The sequence below is a fragment of the Trichoderma gamsii genome (assembly GCF_001481775.2).
Source record: "Trichoderma gamsii strain T6085 chromosome Unknown Scaffold_64.2, whole genome shotgun sequence".
Lineage (NCBI taxonomy): Eukaryota > Fungi > Ascomycota > Sordariomycetes > Hypocreales > Hypocreaceae > Trichoderma > Trichoderma gamsii.
In genome coordinates, this window is record NW_020171401.1 from 95,827 (window position 1) to 118,383 (window position 22,557).

At 48.0% G+C, this 22,557-nt stretch overlaps 4 protein-coding genes across 4 annotated transcripts; 3 read left to right on the forward strand and 1 right to left on the reverse strand.

Annotated features, from left to right (window-relative positions):
• Positions 1 to 1,505: 1,505 nt before the first annotated feature.
• On the reverse strand, positions 1,506 to 3,906 carry TGAM01_v210512 (hypothetical protein; the record flags this gene model as incomplete). The annotated part of the gene is made up of 8 exons (XM_024550817.1): positions 1,506 to 1,573; positions 1,664 to 2,145; positions 2,210 to 2,469; positions 2,661 to 3,123; positions 3,337 to 3,502; positions 3,560 to 3,680; positions 3,743 to 3,788; positions 3,839 to 3,906. 8 exons carry the CDS (start codon positions 3,904 to 3,906, stop codon positions 1,506 to 1,508), a joined length of 1,674 nt encoding a protein of 557 aa, XP_024404446.1.
• A 799-nt stretch (positions 3,907 to 4,705) lies between these two features.
• TGAM01_v210513 (sulfite transporter Ssu1) lies at positions 4,706 to 5,085 on the forward strand (the record flags this gene model as incomplete). The annotated part of the gene is made up of 2 exons (XM_018809601.2): positions 4,706 to 4,869; positions 4,980 to 5,085. The coding sequence occupies 2 exons, from the start codon at positions 4,706 to 4,708 to the stop codon at positions 5,083 to 5,085; spliced, it is 270 nt and encodes an 89-aa protein (XP_018657204.2).
• A 3,970-nt stretch (positions 5,086 to 9,055) lies between these two features.
• On the forward strand, positions 9,056 to 10,720 carry TGAM01_v210514 (hypothetical protein; the record flags this gene model as incomplete). The annotated part of the gene is made up of 2 exons (XM_024550818.1): positions 9,056 to 9,607; positions 10,598 to 10,720. The coding sequence occupies 2 exons, from the start codon at positions 9,056 to 9,058 to the stop codon at positions 10,718 to 10,720; spliced, it is 675 nt and encodes a 224-aa protein (XP_024404447.1).
• Positions 10,721 to 18,500: 7,780 nt separating this feature from the next.
• TGAM01_v210515 (hypothetical protein) lies at positions 18,501 to 20,925 on the forward strand (the record flags this gene model as incomplete). The annotated part of the gene is made up of 2 exons (XM_018809603.2): positions 18,501 to 18,733; positions 18,789 to 20,925. 2 exons carry the CDS (start codon positions 18,501 to 18,503, stop codon positions 20,923 to 20,925), a joined length of 2,370 nt encoding a protein of 789 aa, XP_018657206.2.
• Between the last annotated feature and the right edge of the window lie 1,632 nt (positions 20,926 to 22,557).

The following is a 22,557-nucleotide window of genomic DNA, read 5'->3' on the forward strand; positions in this document are numbered from 1 at the left end:
GGGGGGGGAAGGGGGGGACCAGAGCGAAAATCTATCAATTTTGGGCATTCAACGTATATAGAGTCTGATTTGTCGTTATGGAGCCTATAAGACGGGTAACAGAACCAACTGCTCTCATGTTTTTTTCCTCCAATAGGTATTTATTCCGGTTTAGATTGCAAGATGCGTCGTAATACTGCTTTACCTTTCTCTCGTTAAACTTCATTTCCACTTGAGTACGTATTTAGAATGAAAGCTTCAGAATATTACTCGGCCCTTTGCATCCCCATGCCTCCTCGTAATATGGCAAATCACAGCTCGTCGAATTGCGGCTATGCTAGGGATTGATATATGGAGCATATCCGAGAGGCTGAGTTACAGGGGTCGCGATAATGCAGCTCTAGGCATGGAACAGCTTCCATTTTAGTATATGAATTCCTGTTTTGGCCCGTTATGTCATGTGGGTGTTTGTCGTTTTCACCTTGCATCTTTGGTGCCATCTGCCGATGTGGCTTGGCAGAAGGAGACGTAATCAGTTTCACATGGCGGTGCAGGCTGCAGAATACGATTTCAAGACCTCTGGTATGGCTCTATTTGAAGCGGAAAAGAAAGAAAGAAAGAAATGCAATTTCATCGACACCTACGCGGAGACGTAAGAACTCAAAACCGTAAGTCTGGTGATTCACAGACTAACACAACGCCGCTTCTTCGGTGCAGCAGAGCCATCAATTATATGAAGTTGCTTCGTAGGACACTAACGCTTATTGTGAATTAATAGTTGAGTAAATCAAGCCCGTGCCCCCTGAAGGCCGCGGATATGGGCACGGAGGGTATTTCCGGCCTCTACTATCTGCGGTACTCCGCATTTCGACACCGCAACTCCCCCCTTTTTCACAGCCCAGGCCTTGAGCTTTTGCTCATCATTCTGCGCTGCAGATACCACGGAGTCTCGGTTGCTCATGCGCTTTACCCTCTCCACCTACGTGAAACAAATATAGTTGTTCTTTTTGCTTTGTTCTAGCTCCTCGAACAGGGAAGAGCGAAGATCGGCCACATCAAGGTCGCAAGCGTACATTCTAAGCTAAAACTGCCGATGCCTGGCACTAATCAAAGCAATACTATATACTATTACAGAACTCCTGATGTGCCCACGCTTCTTCCTGTTATCTACCGTATACAACAGAGCACTCCACGCTTACTCTCTCTCTTCTGCGAATGATAGTACCATTTGTCATCGATTGCGAGGCTGATGTGGGTAGTAAGGCAGGGTGACAAGAAACCCCAGGTTTCGCTCGTGGTACAGCCCTCTCATCCCATATCGCAAGCCATGCCAGAGATGTCGTTTCAACCTTAGATCGATAAAAGCCATCAACAATAGCTAAGCTTCAAACCAAGTCTGGTAATCCCCTCGGCCCGAGTAACTGATGTTTCTACTACAGCTCCAGGAGTGCTACAGGGGTTTGAGGGTTTATTTCTCTTTTCCTCTTGATACTTCTTGCCGCTTTTTGTTGTTGAAAGTGCCAAGACTATCCTGCATTACTCGGAACAGCTGAGATATACGGAAAAGCAATGCAAAAGGCAATCCCGATTTCGTCTAATGTGATTCAGCAGCATCGTTAGCGATAAGTGCATAGTACAATGTCACAATGTCCGTACAAGGCCCGTGGTAGATGATTGAACTCACCTCGCATTCCCGCAATTGCTTCAAATGCAGTTGCAAAATTGTTCATTGCGGACATGATATCTTCTAAACCATGCCGAAGTTCGTCAACAGTGCGCTCTATATCTTCGGACAGGTCTCCCAATATCGGCTGAGCATGGGCGGCGTGAAGTTTATAGAATTGCATGAGTAAGACGTAACTAGCTTGCATAGCACAACATGTGCATGTAGGCATTGCACGAGGACTGTTTATCCCGATGGATGTGCTAGGGAAGGGTAGTCTTTGTAACTGTCTTGCGATTGTCAACGCGGATGACACGCAAATATCGGTCGACTGATCGTAAGTAAAAGCAGACGATTGGAGCATGTCGTATGGAGCAATATTCGTCTCAATCGAGATGTTGACGGGCGTATTGAAGCTATTTGCTTTCTTGAGATCACAGTGATTTTCGCTGAAGAGGGGGATATCCGAAAAGGCTTGAAATCGATGGAGGCGAATTCTCGTGCTGTCATATGTGAGAAGAAATTAGTCTGAATCCTGCTATAGCATGGATTGGAGTTATAACAGACCTAGATAATCTAATTCGTGAAAGTCGTCGCATTACCTGCGCAGTAGCAGACTCGTATGCAGGATCAAGTTCCACGGAGCCTGAAACAGGTACATAGCTCTCTGCGCGATTAGAGACTTGTAGAACCCATCTGTCGAGCAATTTCATCTGTTCATTGATAGCGGACATGTCCGCGTGTGAATTTAGCTGTTCGTTATAGCTGGACGTAAACTTGACACTTGCTACTCCGATTCGCAGAGCATCGAGGAAGATTAACCATGCCTGGAGGTGTCAGAGCCTGATGTACACACTAATACACTGAGTAGTAACTAACTTCTGGATCGCATTCTAATCGTGGATATGGTGTTGTAAATTGGCTGTCGTCATCGATATTTAAACATGCCTAATGGGAACAAATCTCGATTAGGCTGTGTCTACAACCTGCAAGGCTGACGTTGTGTGTATCAACTCACGCTCTGTCGAACCACGGAACACAGATGCGCGCAAAAGTAGGTCATCCACCAAGCCCTTCTCTTTGCTTCAGAAAAATTGTCATTTTCGAGTCCCAATCGATGGAGAGACATATTCTTTGCTATTATCAAAGCTTGACTTGCACGGGCTGTCATTTTCAGCAAATTGCCACGTTCAGTGTGCTCATAGTTGCTCAAGAGAAGTAGTGCTAAGATACTTTCCAGCTCTACCGGTGCTTGAGGATGAAGAGGGTCTCGAGGTATTGAGAACTGCCCAGCGACGGCTGCTGAGCTCACATGACGACCTGAAATGAAATCAAGTAATTCCGAATCAGCGTCGACCCGCTGCAGTGCCGCTTGTGCAAATCTTTGGGCTAGAGATTTTCGAAAAGAAATACATGCCGCTGAGGCACAGCGCGCCTCTTGTGGTAAGGGAATAAGAGCAAGTATGGCAGAAAGGGCGAGGCTAAGAGGTGATTTTGATAAATTCGGAATAGCCTTCTTTGTATCCGCCAGCGGCCAAGGAATAGGACAATCGGGTGTTGAGCGACGTCTCGGCGGAGGGAGTAATGGGAAATAAGGATGAATAAAGATGTAATAAGCGTTTAGTCTTTTCTTATACATTAGCCCGGTTCAAGAGAGACAATGAAGTTTTGAATATGATAACAGCCACACTTACATCTCCTGTTCATTTTCATATACTCTAGCTCCATGACCGCCGGCTAGACTGGTTATTGAAAGGGTTTCGTCTTTCTTATATGATTGTCCCTGTTCTTCAATTGTTTCCGGTTGCTTTAGGCCGGCCCCAGGAATGGCAAGGTGTTCAATACTTTCAAGAGCAAGAACTTCTAAGATGGATCAGCAATCCTTTTTGTAACACTAATCTGGCGGAGATGACAGACGTTGAGTTGGAGGTGACCTTGATAGTTCATCCTCGGCTACGTGTCCTTTCTGGACGCGCTTTCTTCGTGAACCGCCCCTATTGCTGGGCATGTAGGAGCAAACCCGATCCCTTATCTTACACTGCAATAAAATAATCAAATCCTAATCTGTGCAATTGTCATGCTCTTCTTCCTGTTACTTACGCCATAGCATGGTTGTTCGCCGTCGCAGCGCGTTCTCGCTGACCGGCTATATTCTGTTAGAAGTAAATATTTAAGGAAAGCAGAAAAGATATGTACCAAGGCAGACATGCGACTTTTGCCGGCGGCATCGGAAACTTTCTCCCTGTAACCTTTGTCTGAGACATGATGTGTGGTAATTGGGTTAATTAATGAGGAGAATGCGAAGCACTTTTCACTTTCACAAATTATTGTAAACGTGCACGCCAACCGGAAATGTAATTATGTAGTGGATACAACCAGGCCGAGAAGTGCGGCCGGAATTTATCCATGGTGTTCGCTCTTGTCCGACATCCAAACGCCGCGGGATCTGACTTTTTTGGCTACAGAGTGACTGACTAATAAAGGTGGCAAAAGGAGGCTGTCGCAGAAAGCTTGCGGGAATATGAAGGTAATAACCCTATGTTGGAAGCGCCGGAGATCCTGCTTGCGGAGCTTATTTCTACTTAGCACTTAGTAGGTGCGGGCCGGGGATTGATCCTACTCGGCGTTTGTTCTAGTGATCTAAACGCGCTTCTCATTGGCTCTCGGGCATGGCCGCTGAGGAGTTTATACGATGATAGGAATTCTTCAGTCTACTGTGGCGCGTAAACTCATTGTTGATGGGGTGGATTCCTTGCTAATCTGGCAGATATCAAGAGAATTGTCCTAAGTCTGATCCAGGCCGATGTCCCCCTTAATCAGGAACATGCTGCGGCCCTCAGGCGGTATTTAATGCTACATATATGGTTGCTGACACCTGGATTGATATGAATTTGTTAACCACTATCTATAGCCTTTTCTCGGCATTTCGAACCTGACACCAACATCCGAGCGAACGTCTATTCTCGTTGGAAGAGGTTGCGCAATGGATGCTCTCTGACACACGTATCTTCTTCTATTCATAGAAGTAGTGCCCTAGCTGGCCCAAGGCTTGAAACTAGAACCATGGCTACGTCTTCGACAACACTGTCATCTTCGAACGGCAACCTTACAATACATTCCGCGGCCAATGTTCCGCACGCCGATATGGTGAAGCCAGATGACAACCCTGTCCCTCCTCAAAAGCGCAAGATTGATATTTGGACTGTTGTCCATGCTTTCGTTCCAGCGTAAGTGGGCATCTCAGATTCTCTCGTTTCATGTTGTCTGTTGCTTAGAGTACCTTCAATCACGCCTCTATTATATATAATGTGTGAAAGTTCTAACGATTCTTTTCAAGGTGGTTCACCGTCAATATGGGCACCGGCATTGTTTCTATCCTCCTTCACAACCTCCCTTACAATGGAACTTGGTTGTATTGGGTCTCGGTTATCTTTTTTGTCTGAACCTCTTTCTTTTCATTCTTTTCACATTCATATCTGCACTTCGGTACCTCATAAATCCAGGTCTATTTATGACTATGATAAGACATCCTGGCGTATCGCTCTTATTGGGAGCATTTCCGATTGGTCTCGCTACAATTGTTGAGATGATTGTTTTGGTCTGTGTGCCCGCGTGGGGCAGCTGGGCACTTACCTTGGTGGGTTGAGACGAGACTTCATGAGACTTGAAAGCAAGCTTACTTTTTTGCTCCAGGCATGGACACTTTGGTGGATTGATGCTGCGATATCGATTATAATATGCTACTGGATACCATTTGTCATGTAAGTGATGGCCATCGGCCTATTGCTCCAATTAATCTGACTAAGTATAATTTCCAGTATGCACGTTCACGATATGAAATTAGAAACTCTTTCTGCAACCTGGCTTCTTCCAATAGCTTCTGCAATCGTAGCGTCCACTATTGGCGGAGTTGTCGCTGAAGTCATAGAGAATGAGCGACATGCTCTCTGGACTCTTATGGCTTCATACTTCCTATGGGGAACCGCCATGCCCCTCTCTCTAACTTGCTTGGTTATTTGTATCAACGTCTGTCAATGCACAACTTACCGCCTCCGGAAGCTATAGTAACCATGTTTTGCCGGTTGCGCCCCTTGGCCAAGGTGGATATGCGATCATGCAGCTCGGCAAAGTAACAGCTGAAGTCTTCCCCAAAATCGGCGTCCTCGGGAAAATGGGAGCCAATTCTGGAGAGATTTTATATGTTACAGGTTGGATACTTGGCTTCATTATGTGGGCAAATGGTCTGGCGTGGATTTTCTTCGCTTTAGCCAGCCTGAGTCGTCGCAAATTAGTGTTCAACATTGGCTGGTGGGGATCCACGTTTCCTCTTGGTGTCTGGGCCGGTGCAACGATAGCAATTGGCCAAGAAATGCCATCTAGATCCTTTGATGTTTTAGGAACTGTAAGTTGCAAATTTTTCTCTTAACGCCCCTTACATTTATACCAGTTATTGGGTTATTACCTAGGAATGTATTAAGAAGCAAATACTCATGAATAACAGATTGTTGCGGTCATAGTAACGCTGCTGTGGATCATGGTTGCTATTCTTACGATAAGCAAGATCATAGAGGGTAAAATATTCATGGCACCAGATTATGAACAGTGGAAAAAGAAGAAAAACCAAGCCACTGGAGCTGTATAAGCGAAATAGTGGCAGAAAAATTGAGCTTGAACTTGAGCCTGAGTGTGACGTCCAGGTCTATACTATCCGAATAATAGGTAAAGGGTAGGTTCCCAATCTATAAACCAAGAGTCGGTTTATGTTGGCAGAGAGATGCGATGGGTCTTTTGAGCGTTGTAGTTACGTAGCTAACAAGATTACGATGAATAACCAATCTGATTGTTATCGTAGAACGCAATTGCTAGCTTTTCCTTGATCTGATTGATCCACTGCTGAGTGAGAACCAACGCCTCGAACAAAGGCATCGCATCGTCTACTAACTCTAGCAGTACTGCATTCGGCAATACCGGAAGAATGAGCCTCCCGAGTACCCCCTGAGACGTACCTATGAATAATAGGCCCCGTCGCAGCCGCCGAAGAAACACTGCCCTCAAATCTTCCAAGCCAATGTCGGGAAGAGCGGCCCCTACCAAGACGTCGCTCTCTCACTGGCATGGGAAGGTGGCTACGACATAGTGCTTATCCAGGAACCATACGCTAAATGGGACAGGACTTTGAACAGGAGGCAGACCAAGAACCATGGTGGGTTCCAAACATACAAACCTTGAATGACTGGAGGGACGCCAGACCCTCAGTTGTTATATTCGTTAGAATCTCATCCAACCTCCCCAGCAAACAACTCTCCCCTCCAGGCTTGGAGAATGGGTGCGTATGCTGGGTCGAGGTCTGCGGCCACACAATCGTTAACATATACCGGAGAGCCTCGGAGGACATCGCCACAGAAACCCTGATCAAATGGGGCTCCCCCCCGTTCCATAATAGCAGGCGACTTCAACGCCACCCACTGGACATGGCAACCGGGCAGGAAGCCGGACACAGCGGGCAACAAGATAGCGGATTGGGCCGACGAGCATGATCTCCTCCCCTCACTGGTGGACTTCCCCACGAAGGCCTCAAGGAAGTGCATCGAACTCGTCTTCACAAACTGCTCAACCTCCTCCAGAGTAGAACGCTCCTTAGACACGGGGTCGGACCACTACACAGTCATTACTACACTACCTAATCCCATTCGCTCCACCTCCGGGGCCGGAAAGAAATGCCTTCCTTTTGAACAATATGAAGACTTCGGACAACTAATGCACTCATTTGCGGTGGACCTTCCCCACAATCAACCTCGAAAAACCATCAAAAGAAGATTTGGACGGCTGCACCAAGGCCCTACAGGACCTCTTCAGAGACGTACTGGATGCCACCGGCAGGACAAGACATCAGAATGGCCCCAGCGCCCCATGGTGGACCAAAGAATGCAAGGCCTGGAGAAGGCTACCAATGGCTCCCAAGAAAATGCGGCCGCCAAGAAACAACTAAAAACACATCGTCCGGAGGAGCAAGAGAGCCCACTGGGACAAGATCATTGCAGAAGCTAGTGCGGACAAGAACATCTGGACCCTGGCCAAGTGGCGGAAAGCCACCGACCGTTTCCAACCCCCACCACTGATCGACGGGACCAAGAGCATCTCCGACGCCGTAGAAAGGGCAACCTTCCTTAGGGACATACTACTCAAGAGAAAGACCAGAGAGGAGGATATCCCCGACCCCCGGGACGGGGACTTCCCCCAGACGAAAAGATGAAATGGAACACAGAGGTCACAGAGGAAGTCAGGAAGGCTACCACAGGGTCCGGCCACACTGCCCCCGGGGCCGACGGGATCTCGGTTGCACTTCTCCAACTAGCCTAGCCAGCAGTGGGAGGCTACATCACGGATTTTTTCAGAGGGTGCCTCAAAGTCGGACACCATCCACGCCCGTTCAGAAGCGCCGAAGTGACCATCATCCCCAAGCCCGGCAAGCCGGAAAAGACATACACCACCCACAAGGGATATAGATCGATCTCACTTCTATCCTGCATCTGAAAGGGACTAGAGAGACTTCTCGCAAGAAGGGTCTCCCTACTAGCCCTAGAACACAAAAAGCTGCCGGAACGATACTTTGGCGCGCTCCCAAACGGGCGGCATCGGACCTAGTCGCCTGCTTGGTGCACGACATCGAGGGGGCCCTAGCCAAAGGACTAGTTGCCTCCCTGCTCACTCTCGACATAGCCGGAGCCTTCGACATCGTCATGCGCAACAGGTTGATCTGGAGACTCAGAAGACAAGGATGGCTCCTGCTATTCATCCTCTGGGTAGATTCCTTCATGAGTGACCGCGAAGTCTTCGTCCGCTACGGATACGGTTCCAAGCTTCAGGGAACAAGCCTAGAATGCGGGGCCCCACAAGGGTCCCCCATTTCCCCGATCATCTCCATGTTTTACTTCTGCCCCATCCTCTGTCTCAACGACCCCAACACCAGGTTCGGCTATGCGAACGACGTAGGCATCTTAGCCATCGGAAAAAATACCAAAGACCACCAGGATGCTACAGTGGGAACTGGAGGACACCCTAGGCTGGGGCCGACAGAAAGCAGTAGTATCTTTCGACCCAGACAAGCCTGAGCTGGTCCACTTCCACCACACCCGGAAGAACACCCACTCGGACCAAGGCAACTTCGAAGGCAGGGCGATCCCTCCTCAAGAATCGATGAGATGGCTTAGAGTCCATTTAGACCCCAGACTCTCCTTCAAAAAACACGTCGAAGTCATGACAGGGAAGGCCCTCAAGGCAGCCAACTTCCTGAGGTCCCTCAACAAAACAATGTTACACCAACCCCTCCAAAACCACCGACAGCGGCATAGACAATTTAGTGGACAAAATTGACAAAGCCTTCAAAACTGCGGCTAGGGCCGTGGTTCCAGTATGGAAGACCACCAACATGGAGGTCATACACAGAGAGTCAGGCGTCCCAAAGGCTTCCCTGGCTCTAGCCCAAGCGAGGATTCGAATCGAGCCAGGTTCGCATGCCTGGACAGAAACCACCCAATCAGCAGGAGAGCGGATAGGAGAGCCGCAGGCGCCCCCCTGACCAGACTACAACGAACGACCGCACTGGCCCGTCGCACGGTCAGACCTTCCCTCTTCGCCCACAATAACGGCGCTGTCCTCCCAGGCCCAGACTTCAGAGGGACCAAGAAGGAAGATGCGGCCAAAAAACACCTACTGGACGGCCTTCCAAACTCCACCCTTGCTGCGTACTCAAATGGCTCACAAGACGAACTGGGCAACACAGGCTGGGGAGCAGTCACATTCCACAAGGCCCGGGCCACCAAATCCAACGGGTGCCTCCCGAACGCAGAAGTATACGACGCGGAAGCAGTCAAAGCCTTCGAGGCGATTAAACTCGCCAAAGAACGGATCCGAGCTGACCCGGGCATTAAGGAGATCATCCTCTTCCTAGACAACTCAGCGGTTGTAGACGGCATTCTCGGCCTCACACCATCCTCTTCACAGGGAGCCTACATGGGCCTCAGAAAAATCGCAAGAGACCTTTAACCAGAAGTCCGGACTAAGGTAGCATGGGTCCCGGGGCACAAAGACATACACGGCAATGAGACGGCAGACAAAATCGCAAAGGAAGGGTTAGAACTTCCGACACCACCATCCAGGACCGTAACAATAACCCAAATTAAGAGGTGGGCCAGAAGCGAGAAGAGACGGCTCCGGGAGCTAGACTGGGACTAGAATAGACCGCCGTACTACAGACGCTGGCGACTAGACGCTCTCCCCAAACCTCCAGAACTACAGCTCCCAAGGGCTATACTCCACAGACTGTACGCGGAGAGAACGGGACATGGGGATTTCGTAGAGTACCACGAACGTTTTGGACATGACACCAGGCCCACCTGCAAATGCGGCGAGCTAAGAACACAAGGCCATTTTGTGGAATGCAGAATGGTACGACCCTTCCTACCGGAAGTCCCTGAAAATGACCTCCGGATGGGCATCATCCCTCTCACCTATCTACTAGGCCCCGATAGATACAAACACTTTCAGACACTAGTAGAGGACACGAGCCCTTATGACCCTGCCCCCCAAGACACAAATTGACACAACAACTTTCCTTTGTTTCGTATGACAAGTAGCGAACGCAGGCTCTGGACCAGCGGCTCCTACCGTCCTATTGCCCAGAAGGGATTTATGTAACTAGCTTACTTAGTGGACGTTGATAATAAAACAAACAAACAAACAGAACATAAAAGATCAGAAGAGCGGTTTGCTGCGGTAGACAGAGCATCTTGGATTCAGGATAGCAGGACCCAGCGAAGAGCCCTTAGAGACAAAACGAAGGGTAAAATACCCTCTGGTGAAGATCTCACAGCCCAAAGTTCGACAACCAATGAACTAGCCATCATTAATGAAAGAATTACAAGATTAGAAGTTACTATGCAGATGTTACAAAAGACACTTGCGGCACTTGAGAAAATCACAACCGTTCTGGGCGACCACGCAGAAATGAACGGAAAGATCTTGGAGAGATTGGACAAGCTTGAAGCCCGGGCCAGAGAAAAGTGGGAAGATGTCTGACCCCAATGTTACAAAACCGTAGCTTACATCCGCACAATAGCTGATAGATAGAAAGGGACAACAGTCTCTGAACTCTTCTTGGTTTGATATTCTTTAAAAAAAATTAGAATGACGTGGTAATTAGTTTATCTAGGTTTAGTTATATATTTACATTTAGCAAAGTACAGTACAAATGAGTATTAATGTATTTTCTTTTTCTATGTAGATATCATATACATACACCCAGCTCTTAGAGTCGTAACAAAAGGCTGACAACGTAGTTCAACGAGGTCTTTGTCACGACCCATCTCTTATGGTCGCACCAACAGGCCTACCGGGTAGGCAGAGCCGGATTAATATAGGACCGACCTACCAATCACGAATGGATCATCAGATCATTTCAATGATCCAATGAGCCAGACATAGATCATCAAAATTATGTAATGATCCACGACGGATCATTAGATTCTACAAATGATCCAATCCAGGCAACTGGATATATAAGTTCACTTCTCTACGCTCATTTAGATAACTTAGATAGTCAGTTGTTAACACAGAATCAAGATTGCAACACGCTCTGCACTGCTTACACTCTGGTGACATTTACTATTACTGTTTACATTGCCCGAAGATCTCCTGATCGCTCCGCCAACATAAAACCAGAACTGAACTCTAGGTTTGTCCCTTGGGAAGCCCTCGTATTACTAACTATCTAGTGTATGGTTCGTCACAGTCTTGCAGCCTACCTTCTGTTGCAGGATTGATATCCACACCATCAATAAACCCGGTACTGCACCAAGCACCCAGCACCGACAACACTTTGTACACTCAGACCTGCTGAGATTCCATGCATTTCCATGCGCTTCCATGATCGCAAAATGGTAGGGCGAAGCGTGTTGACTGACCTGAGCATATTGTGGACATGTGGCCGTAACCTATTGCTGATTTATATGTGTTGAACAGTAGTAGGCATTTGCAGGTCTCAAGAAGGTAGTCTATCCGTATACAAAAAGCAAGAAAACAAGATAAGAGTGCTTCTGGAAAATTGAAGAAAAATCACGTAAGAGCTATACAAGCTGCTCTTGGAAGCTCAGCCGTTGTAAATGAGGGTTAAACGACTCCAAGAAACTCTCCAGGGGCCGAAAACGCAAGAGTCGAAATCGTTAAAGCACGGGCAGCAAAAGAGACAGCTTACTCCGAGGCAGACGAAGCCTTCCAAGCTTTAAGTAAAGCATAGTATCATAGCTACTACTATAAATTGACTTTTGTGACTAATACACACACACAATTTATTACGCCCGGTGGAGTCTCCTCCAATAGGGCAACTATCAATCTGTGTTACATAAATGGCCCTCAAGTTATGACTTTTCCTCATCGTAGCCCATATATTGGCACAATCTAATTCTGGCTCTTCCTTGTTGATGTCCTGTCTCTCTACGGTTTCTCACGCGTTAGGTATTAATTATCCGCAGGCTAGCTTGGAGTTATTTCTCCAAGTGTTCAACGTCCTATCTACGGCAGCTGAAGCAACGCCAGCTTAAAATGGCATGAGGTGAAATAAAAGGTGTGGGTTGAAGGTGATGGGAGTTAATTATCAAGACGGCCTGTGGCCATTACAAACCGTATTGTTGCTCGTACAGCGCTCATATTTGGCTCCCACTTGGTCCCGTCTGACGGCGATTTTCCTCCCAAGTAGAACGAGAGGTTTCCTCGTAGTGTATCCGTACACCGAGTCATTACTTCTCTGTGCTCGGTCCATTTGCTACATCTGAAAAGAAAGTGTGCCACTGTCTCTCGTTCTCTGCCGCAGCTGCATGGATCTGATGCCAATCTCTTGATTTGATATAGATAATTGTTTAATGTAGACATATCTGTTCTCAGCTGGGCCAGAACGCTACGTTCTTTCCATGGAAGTTCGTCGTAAAGCAGCCGAGTGTGATTTCCAGGTAATGCCGCGTCTATCCTCTTGGCATGTTTGCCGACTTTCTCCGGTATACATCGTTCCGCTTCCAACTTTTGTTTTTTGAATATTCAGCGTTGTAGACCGCATTCTAGGGAGTTGTCGTTGTGGCGTGGCTCCGTCCTTGGTCGCCTTGCGTGCCTCAGTCTTGGCTACCATCACCAATTCATTCTCATCGCATACGGGGACCCATTCGATTGCCACTCTGTTCCCTCTTTCACGTAGCTTTTCTATAGCCTCGTAGATCAACCGCATATATATCTGGCCTGATTGCTGCCGTGGGTTACCGAGGCTCATCACGACCGCTTTGTTGCTGGTTACCACAGCCACATTACGATCTGCGATCGTCGGTAGGGATCGCAGTGCATATGCCATGGCTACCAGCTGTCCTGAATACAGATTCTGCTCCGCCCTAGGGCCGGGTGTAAAAGAAAAAACCTCACGCTTCGATTTTCCTCGTGCCGAGATGGGTAATTGTAATACTCCACCGACTCCGACTATATCATTCCTCGCTGAACTGCTTACTGCCACTGTCACACTCCATCCCGGGGTGGTCGATGTTTGCGTTACGTCCGAGATGGTTTGCACTCGCTTGATCCAGGGCGCCAACGGGAATGGCATGATGTTCTCTATCTCATCCACCGGAATGTCCTTCAGCCGGCATGCCACTTGGTGGTGGAAGGGCGATCTTCGCGATGGATAGAATTTCTGGATCCTAGATGTGACACGCCGCAATGGATTTGTATCCGGAAGGGTGTGAATATTAATCCATAGCTTAGTCGCTCGTCGCCAGTGCCGTTCCTGGACGCTTATAATGTTGGCTTCTGCCTCTGCTACATTAACGGCTACTCGGAGAAAGGTCCCGACAATTGCTTGGGCTCCGGCCCTTTGGACCCGATTGACCGACCCTAGAAGTTGATCCTTGCAGGCGTGCATCCAGACACTCGACGCATAGTCTACCGTTGGCACCACGGTCGCCGTGAATAGTTGACGCGCCGTGGCAGCTGACAGGCCGCTGAGTCTCTTCAATTCCATCGCTGCCTCCAGCCCCTTCGAGGCCGCATATGCGATGTGCTGCCGGTATTTGAGTCTGGAGTCCATTATTACGCCCAAGATCTTTACATGGTCCGTAGGATGCACCGCCTGTCCCTTGACAACGGCAGGCAGTCTATCGACTTTGGGGTCACTACGAGTAAAGTGGATGAGGTTGGTTTTATCCGCTTCGAATGTTGCGCCGCTTCTCTTCTCCCATTCCATAGCAGTTTCGATAATCGAGGCTATCCCGGCACGATTGCTATGAGCCGTTGGACCCGTGACCCATGCCGAAAAGTCGTCAACGAACGCTATGGCACCTCCGTTGGCGTCAATCCGTCGCTGCACAAGGCCTGCGTTGTAGAACAAGAATGCAACTGGGGAGAGCGGCGACCCCTGTGGTAAGCCCGGTTGTGCTAAGGCTTGGGTCTTAGAACACCGCCCATTAACCATAATCATAGCTGTACGATCCGAGCAAAAGGCCCCAATCCACCTGAGCAGTTTCTCCGGGATGCCTCTTGCCCTCATTCGTTGAATTAGTCTTTCCTTAGAGACACCATTGTAAGCTCCTTTGACATCAAAACTAATAAGACTGAGCACCCGACGCCCTCTCCAAGCCGCGTATATCTGCTCTTGAAGAAGCATCAGTGCTTGCTCTGCCGACCTCTGCTTGCGTGCCCCGAAGTGATTCGTGGGTAGCAAGCCGTACGTCTCGACTGCGTGAGATAGTCTTTCCGCGAGGACAGCTTCTAAAAGCTTGCCAAGCGTCGACAGCAGCGAAATCGGTCTCCATGCTTTCGCGAGAGCGTAATCAGGCTTATCGGGTTTCTTCAAGGGTATGATCTTTGCGTGCCGCCATTGATCCGGTAACACTCCTTCTTCTAGTGATGCCTGAAATATTGCCAGCACCCTGTGTTTCACGACTGGCCAAATGTTCTTCCATACAATGACCGGTAGTCCATCGTCACCCGGTGCCTTCCAAGGCTTGGCCTGGAGTAGCTGCCGCTCTATTTCCTCCATGGTAAGGTCCGGCATGGGTACCGGAGGTCGTTGAGGTCGATCGCCCTCATCTTCAATGCCGTCAGGGAGAGGCGGAAAGAAGGTGGCCAGCAACTCTGTAGCTTGTTCCTCATTAGAGGCCGTCCGAGATTTGTCTGCCCGTACGAGTTGAGGCACTTTGCCAAAGGCCGTGCCGACGCTCGGGTCCAAGTATTTTGCTGCTTCCCAGATGTTGTCCTTGTCCTTAAGGAAGGCATCCCAGTGGGATTTCTTCTGCTGTCGAATAGCGTTATGGTACTGTTTGGCTGCAGCCTTGGCCGTTACTTCGAGTTCGAGTACCCCCCGGCCTGCACGTCTCTCCGTCCTGGCTCGGCTACGCCAGTATGTGTGTATTCTGCGAAGTTGCGTAAGGTCTGTCGTCCACCATCGCTTTGCGTAGGCGGAAGGCTTGGCCTTGGGTGTCAAGGCGTGAACCGCCTCCAGCACAGCCGACATGAGACGATCTGTCTGCAGTTGAACCGTACCCTCGGTCGGAATCCCATCCAGACCCGCGGCAACCCTGGCACTTATCTTCTTCCATGGAGCGTTCTTCCAAAGCAAGCGTTCCTGGGGTATTGGCTCAGGCACCTCCGTTTCGAAGATAGTCTCGATTGTCCTATGATCCGATCCATGGTCCGTAGCATGTGGTCCGCATTTAACTAGGTCGTTCGCTAGATCCTGAGACGCGAACACTAAGTCGATGGTAGTTTCACGGACCCTCCCCTCACTGTCTCGCCCTTTCCAAGTCTTCGCCCCCCTGGGCAGCAGGCTGCTAAGGGAGAATTTGGTCATTAATTCAATAATCTCGTCCGCTTCTCCTTGCCTGGCAGGCAGGATTTCATTACCTCCCCACAGTTGGTCATGTCGGTTGAAGTCGCCTACAATCACAACATCTACTTGCTGGCCCACACCTCGTCTTGCGTCCGCTATTACTTGCCGTAACAGGTGGCACGTGTCTGTTAACGCTTGCTTGTCAACACCCTCCACATAGACTGATACTATTAAAACCCATTTCTCCGGAAGCCTTAACACCACTGCTGTTAAGTCCGATGACTCTATTGGAACTTGCTCGGCTTCCAGATCCTTCCTGACCCACAGCATACTTCGGATGGGCCATCTGTTGTCTTCCCTGCAGATCGTGGGCACTATTTTCGTCCATTTGTGATGCGCCATGGGGGTGGTGAGCAGTCGCCCATTGATCTTCCACGCCCAGGGTTCTTGAACGGCAACCACCGCCGCATCCTGAATCTCCTCATCATTCATTAAGCTGTCGTGTATTTCGCTCCGCTTTTGCACATTTAGCTGTATTATCCGCAGGGACTTACCCATTATAAGATGGGTAAAGCCTCCTGCAAGTTTTGCTGAATGATTCGTGTGGCCCACCACACAATGCACATTTTGGAATGGCCTCAGTGCAAGCACTATGGTGGTGACCCTCCCGGGCGCATCTTCCGCAGACCTGCGGCTTCTTACATTGAAAGGCTTTGTGATCAGCTAGTTCTTGGCAATTATAGCATTGGTTTGGTCGCTGTCGGCGCGTGAATGCTGATGTCTGACCCGACAGTCCTCCGGCGTAAAAGTATCCCTCGCGCAAGAATCGGCCCGCCTCAGGTGCTTTCTTAAGGTAGACTACAATTGAACCATGATCCTTGAGCAGTCTATCACTCAACCAGCTGACTTTGACGACTTCTGTAGCATTTCGCTGCTAAGCATGTCATTTAAGCCAGGTAGTTCTTTGCCAAGTTCGTCTAGTACCGCCGAACGGCTGACACCATCAACCTTAATGGGATAGTACTCATCCCTTAAAACTCGAACGCTCCGTGGTAGTCTCTTTTCCACAATACGCTTGATCATTAGATGTTCGGCCTCGTCCCTGCATACGATCCTGATCCGGTGGGAGGCTTTGAGGTCTTGCGTAACAGCCCGACATCGCCAAGCTGGCAACTCCTTCTCCTCACGGACTTCACTTTCCACTGCAGCTCGAATCTCGCCGGGTGTAACACGGCTGCGCTCTTCAACGCCTACTTTCGCCACATCAACAGTGCAGAAGAGTGATTCGGAACTATTCGACGGTGTCGTGACACCCGACGATAGCGTTCGAATATTACTCGGGAGACTGTCGGGTGGGGTGCGCGCGACGTCGGCATACGAAGATCGACCATGCACGGGAGACGGAGACGTGATCGTGGTTTGTGTCGTCGCCTCGAGCTGTGTCACCACATGTTTAAGCTGTTCCTTTGTGTTAACTATTTCGCACTCCAATTTGCAGATGAGTTCCTGTTGCTTGATAGACTCTTCCTTAAGATGCTTCAACTCTTCCAACACTCTGCCGAGCAGTGCCCTCTCGCTATCATCTCCAGCGGCTTCGCTTCTAACATTGATAGTTGGTTCGAAATCCGTATCCGTAGACGAAGCTCGTCTGGTGCGCTTAGTGGTTCGTTTCTCGGCATCCTTGGGCATCCGACCGTCCCGTCGATTCATCTCAATCGCCTTCGCGGTCGCCTTCGCCAAACGCATTGATCGTTTCGGCATTGCGGGGCTCACCCGCCCCACCTGCCTGGTCTCCCCCGCAGCGGGATCCGCCATGGTGTTCCACACAACAACAAACTGATTGATAAAGTGGTTTCAAAACGTAAGGCTTGATTAGATATTATTCCCAGATGATCCGGAAATATTCCAGTTTCGTACTAAGTCAGTTTAACTACACACACACACACACACAATTTATTACGCCCGGTGGAGTCTCCTCCAATAGGGCAACTATCAATCTGTGTTACATAAATGGCCCTCGAGTTGTGACTTTTCCTCATAAGTTTAACTACAGTGAAAGGCGGAATCCGTGTCTCTAAATTTTTTAGTTAATTATTTTAGGAGGGGCAACTTTAGTCCATAAGAGGCCAACAGGCAATACTTAGCATGTACCTCCACGTACCCATCCCAATTCACTTAACAAGGGACAAAGAGCCGATTCTTACACCCGTCCGCGCATTCATACGTACAAAACGATACTTTAATTCAGATCCCTTAGTAACGCTGAAAATCACAGTCTTCAGAGAGTGATGCTTTAGATGTACAGCTTCAGAATGATTGCCCTACTTTACAGCGATGTTGATATTCGGCTTCCTTTTTAAACCCCACTCTTCCAGTTTATTTAAAACCATATAGTGTGTAAAGTACTATTAGATGCACTGTATCCTTCTATTACGCATCTCGACTTTTGGAATTAAGTTCTACCGGTATCCGCTGCACGCCCGGCGATGGTGATGAAATATTTCGTTAGTTTTGCTGATGATTTGCCCTATTAAATTCCTATTATTTTGTCAACGAGCTATGGGCCATAAGCTACCCCGCACCTGTGAAGGACTTGGCGCAATCTAGATAACCTCACAAATGCTTTTTCTTCTACATAAATCACAAGAATACTAGCATTATACAGTGATGTTCATAATCGGCTTCCTCTTTTACTCACTCTCTTTTATTTTGTAAATAGACCCACATAGTGCCTGTAATGGTCACGCTTGTCGTAACTTATGGAATTAAGTTCTACCGTTGACCGCAGCACGCTTGGAAATGGTGACAAAAGACGTAGTCAGCTTCGGTGATGATTCCCCTTACTTGATTCCCGTTATTTTGTCAATGAATTGTGGACCATAAGCTACCTACCCCGCGCACCACTGAAGGACTCAGCACAATCTAGAATAACCTCACAAATGCCCTTTCGGCCTTGCTTTTGTTACTTACTTTCTTTTTTATGACAAGAATAGTGGCATTATGAGCTCTACCCACGCCATCGAGTCCAATAGTATTGGAAATAATGCCCGGATTCATCAAGGCGATGTGATCCACAATTACGCCAGTAACCCCGGCGAACCTTATGTCCAAATTCCTTTTCCCCGCAATGAGGAGCTTATCCCTCGTCAAGACCTTATGAGTGAGATAGATAGACTCCTGCCGCTATCCGAAGACTACTCCACCGCCGCCCTCTATGGTCTTGGCGGCTCAGGGTAAGCCATCCACGCGCTATGATGTGTGATACGTTGCTAAGTAGCGGCAACCCAGCAAAACTCAGATTGCCCTCGACTATGCCTATCGCCGGTGCCAGGTCCCCACCTGCTCCGTGTTCTGGGTCCATGCTGATAACGAGACGACATTCACCCAAGACTTCAAGTCGATCGCGAAGAGGCTAGGTGTCCCAAGCAATCTCGATGGCGAAGATCTCTTAATGGCCGTACGTTACCGTATCGAGACGAGCCCTCCATGGGTACTTATTCTGGATAACGCGGATAACTTGAGGCTCTTTGGTGTCGGCCATACCGCACAAGATGCTTTGAATCTGGGAAAACATGCATTAAGTCTAGATAATTTCATCCCACGAGGTCCAAGGGGCCAAGTTCTTTGGACGAGCCGCGACGAGCGCATCGCTGGATATCTTGTTGCTGCTCGAAGGGCAATCAAAGTCTCAATTATGACTCTAGATGAGGCGAAAGAGCTGTTCGACAGTGTCAGAAATAAACAAGCGAGCAGCGACGAGGCAAAAGATATTGCAGCGCTTCTTGCCGAGCTTGACTGGCTGCCACTCGCTATATCGCAAGCTGCAGCATATATAAAGAGGACTTTGACAACTGTCGAGGAATACATGTTGAAATTGAAAGAGGGCAAAAAAAGATGGAAGATTCTAAAGCAATCACAAACTGACCGTCATCGGCGACGAGAGGTATCGAACAGTATTCTAGAGACCTGGAACATTTCGATGAAGCATCTTCAGATTGAAAATAAGACATCGTATCAGATTTTGCACATACACGCCTTTCTGGATAACCAGAACATCCCTTTGGAGTTGGTCAAGCAGGCAGCTCTTTACAGCGACGACAGTGATGTGATGGATCATGTTCACGAAGCACACGATGATGATTCCTCATCAGACTCTGATAGTGATGGTGATAGAACTACTGAAGCTATCGCCCGTCTCTGTGACTTTTCGTTTTTAAGTGTACAGGCTACTGGAGATGGAAATCGCGCATATAAGGTGCACAAGCTAGTGCAAGAAGCGATGCGATATGGACTAGGTAGAAAGGAGCGAAAGAAAGAGGAAAAGTATTTCTCGGCTGCAGCACTTGAGATTGTTTCGAGTCTCTTCCCGGTCAGTGGACCAGAGGTATGGAACAAATGCGAGAAGTATACCACACACGCACAGCAGGCGTGTGAGTGGGCTACACTCTGTGGAAGAGAGTTAACAGCCGCGAACTTGTTAGCAAGGCTATCGGATTATCAATACGAGCGTGGAAGATGGAGAGAGAGGGAGATTGCAGACCAAAGAGCATATGGATTACGAAAGACAACCTTAGGCGATAAGCATCTTGATACGATTACGAGTATGGCTAGGCTTGCAGTGACATATCATGGACTCGGCAGGTATAAAGAGGCGGAGGGAATAAAGGTAGAAGCACTGGCACTACGGCGGGATATTCTTGGCGATAAGCATCCTGATACGATCTGGAGCATGGCAAACCTTGCAGTGACATATCATGCACTTGGCAGGTATAAAGAAGCGGAGGATATAAAGGTAGAAGTACTGGCACTACGGCAGGAGATTCTTGGTGAGAAGCATCCTGATACAATCTCCAGTATGGCAGATCTTGCAGTAACATATTATGAACTTGGTAGGTATAAAGAAGCAGAGGGAATGCAGGTGAAAGCACTGGCACTACGATGGGAGCTTCTTGGTGAGAAGCATCCTGATATAATCAGGAGTATGGCAGATCTTGCAGCGACATATCATGCACTTGGCAGGTATAAAGAAGCAGAGGATATAATGGTGGAAGCACTAGCACTACGGCGGGAGATTCTTGGCGAGAAGCATCCTGATACAATTTGGAGTATGGCAAGTGTTGCGGCGATATATCATGCACTTGGCAGGGATAAAGAGGCAGAGGGAATAACAGTGGAAGCACTAGCACTACGGCGGGAGATTCTTGGCAATAAGCATCCTGATACGATCGCAAGTATGGCAAGTATTGCAGCAATATATCATGCACTTGGCAGGTATAAAGAAGCAGAGAATATAAAGGTAGAAGTACTGGCACTACGGCAGGAGATTCTTGGCGAGAAGCATCCTGATACAATCTGGAGTATGGCAAGTCTTGCAGCAACATATCATGCGCTGGGGAGGGATGAAGATGCAGAGAAATTAGCTTAAGGTTAAAGTTAAGGTTAAGCTAGGTGCGTCATTCTCACGCTCTTAGGATCTCTGCACTCTGAAATTGCGGAAAAAGCTGATTGTTCGGAATCAGGACTTAAAGTTCGTATTTAGGATTCAGTCACGTGCCATCACATACAAGCTATTATCAACGACTTCCGGATCTGAGTTCTGCCGTAATGTGAAATGGAGGCCTTATGATGTAGGCAGCAATGCATTACTGACATCTTTTCTCGCGTTGTGTGCCATGTGCTGGAACATATTCAGTCTGCAGATGATGCTGTAAAAGCATTGACGAAATGAAATACATGAATATAATGCTCGTGATTTAACTATTAATGAAATTAAATATTGAATATTCTCTATGATTTGAATCTGATCAAAAATGTAACCGCAAAACCAACACGGGGTAGAGCGACGATGCATCCAACGTCACATGAGTAGTTACGAGATATCGGTGACTCGCTGCTGTTGTAGCTAATAACGATTACTACGTATCTAACAGTCTTAGTGGCACTGTTGCGGTCCGAGCACGTGAGCCATAGGCTGCTATGTACTTGCAGCTACTTTAAAGAACTTGACTCTTACAGTCTATTTGAGGGCACGCGCTAGGGCTTCTTAGGCCATTACATTCAGCCACTTCTGGCAGTCCAGTTCAGCGTAGTACTGTAAAGTACTGGAAGGTACCAAGGGTCCGTGCGCCTTCTCTTTAAAGAAAGACAGAGAGAGGAAAAGAGGAAACCGATCATGAACATCACTGTAGCAAAGCTATTCTCTATAAGGGGAACTAACGGGTATTTATCTTCGCGAAATTTTATGTGGCACTAACCGTTGGTATGACTTTCAGTAAACCAACTTTTCGGCTTCATGTTACGAATCAGCGCCTCGTAACGGTACGTACGGGCGGACGGATCAGTCATATGAAAGTCGACACAGGCCGCTGTTGACCTTGGTCGGCTTATGAAGAAAGTCGACGAAAGCCGCCGTCGACCTTGGTCGACTTTGCAAATGTGACTTACTGTATAAACATCTAGTAGTTGATATGTTAAGGTACTGTATGTATTTACTAACTATATATGTTCTTTTAGCCTTTCTATATATAAGTTATTAGAAAAAACACTACATACAATTCTTTTACTTATAGCACTTTATTTTATCGGATGCTTATGTACTACTAGTATATAACGATCCGGTCCCTAGGTCCTAAATATAATGTTGTAGGGTAGGGAGATTCCCAAGGGATAGATGCATATGTCTATATTCGCAGATGGAATAGGATATCCTTGTTGAGCACGTTGCGTAGGTCACGTAGTTGGTAGATAAGATATAACTCGTATCTGGTACAGTACTATTGTGTTGTTAACGACTGACTATTTAAGCTATCTAATGAGTGTATCTTGAATGTCTTATATAGTAAGTCGTTCCGTGAGGTCGTTCGTGAGCGATGTCGCCTTTCGTCGCCTTTCTTAGTAGAGCGATCAAGAGCGACAGCGCTCGTCGTCGCTCTTTACATGATTGGCCCGTCGGTCCGTACCTAGTCCGTGGTACGTACCGTTACGTGGTGTTGAGTTGTAACATAGTATATATAAGATATTAATAATTCCTTATTATACATACTACAAACCTAAAGTA